Source organism: Peromyscus eremicus, chromosome 3 (genome assembly GCF_949786415.1).
Source record: "Peromyscus eremicus chromosome 3, PerEre_H2_v1, whole genome shotgun sequence".
Classification (NCBI taxonomy): domain Eukaryota; kingdom Metazoa; phylum Chordata; class Mammalia; order Rodentia; family Cricetidae; genus Peromyscus; species Peromyscus eremicus.
In genome coordinates, this window is record NC_081418.1 from 26,157,071 (window position 1) to 26,158,586 (window position 1,516).

At 38.5% G+C, this 1,516-nt stretch overlaps 1 protein-coding gene across 1 annotated transcript; it reads right to left on the bottom strand.

The window, feature by feature from the left end:
• Window positions 1-689: 689 nt before the first annotated feature.
• Window positions 690-1,219, bottom strand: LOC131905691 (cysteine-rich PDZ-binding protein-like). The gene has a single exon (XM_059256517.1). The coding sequence runs from the start codon at window positions 1,217-1,219 to the stop codon at window positions 914-916; it is 306 nt and encodes a 101-aa protein (XP_059112500.1). The 3' UTR covers window positions 690-913.
• Window positions 1,220-1,516: the final 297 nt, after the last annotated feature.

Below are 1,516 nucleotides of genomic sequence, written 5' to 3' on the forward strand. Positions count from 1 at the left end.
CTGATATTTTAATTAATACATAATGGCCTTCTTTGCTCTGATACCATTTTTATTGCTCTTTCAAAAAGTTTTTATATCTTTTTTTTTCAAGAGCCAAGATGTTTGTTTTATTGATTTCTTGGGTGGGAGGTGGTAGAGAGGTTAAGAAAATGTTTGTTTCCTGCTTCAAAGAACATTCCAAAGCAGAAGACATTCATTCTCATGACACATGGACAACACTGCTCTCCCTGCATTCGTGACAATTTGAGTTTAAGATAATGTTTACAGAATGCATCTCTGAAACACAGTGCATTCATCTGGAACAGTGGGCACTCCACTGGCTCTTGTTCACAGGGGAAAGAACTGGCACTTCAACATCAAACAGAAATTTAAAAAATGCAACTTGTTTGACTTGTGGCAGCACTGGTTACTAAGGAGGAATTATTCAGCAGTAATGGTCTCAAATATTTATAGCTAATGAAAATGCATTTAACCAAGGGACTGCTGATTCTAAGAACTGTGACATTTGTGAGTAAGGGAGGAATTCCAAGTCTGGATGTCAAATTCAGAGAAAAGAATCAGTAATTTCACATTTGCAGTATCTATAAATAAAATACATGGATCAGAAAAGAATTATATGTTAAATAGAAAGTGCATACAGAACTCAGGAATACCCTTTTCATTAATTCTGTGACTTGTTCTAGTTCAGTAAAATGCTCACAAGGAAAATAACCACTTAATGCAGACAACTGGTTATATCATTGCTGTTCAGAGCTTCATGAGAGCAAATGAAGGGATATTGATCAACATCCCTGCTTTAGACTGAATCATTTATCTTGAAACAGATTATTTCATAAGACGGACCATCCACATTATACCTTGAAAAGTCAAAGCAGAGAGTACAACCATAGAAAGCCAGAGTTCACCAGAACATCTAGACAGAAGTCTGTTTGTAGTTTTTGGTATCCAAAACCTTTTTGCCACACATTGCACAGATGCCTTTTTTGTAGGCACAGCCTTGACAGTAATAAGAACCTGGCTGGTGTACAGAACTTTTACAAATTCTGCAAGTGGAGAACTTATTCTTTCCATATGGATCAAACCTTGCTTTCTTTGAAGTCAAAGCTTTGTTTTCATTCAGCTTCCTCCCACCACTTCCTGTGGTGTTCCGTGCACCATCCTTCCATGTATCAGGAGTGATAACTGTGCCAAGTTTCTTTTCACATTTTTTGCACACCATCCTTCCACCGACTGTCCCCTCAACCTCCAAATCAGGAGCGGCCGCCAGATAACCGTTTTATTTGGTATCTTTATACTCACTTCTGATCTCTGTTGTTCACTATATGCCTGGAAGTCTTCTTGCAAAGTTGTAGCTAGAGTTTTCCTGCCTGGCCCACAGTCAGGACAAATCTCTTTCACCTGCCAGTCCCACAGCCGCTCAAATCCAACCAAGTAAACACAGAGACTTATATTTGTTACAAACTGTATGGCTGTGGCAGGCTTCTTGCTAACTGTTCTTACAGCTTAAATTAATCCA

Bases quoted from the DNA above. Each gene is read 5' to 3' on its own strand.
- LOC131905691 (XM_059256517.1), bottom strand. From the start codon at position 1,219: ATGGTGTGCAAAAAATGTGAAAAGAAACTTGGCACAGTTATCACTCCT.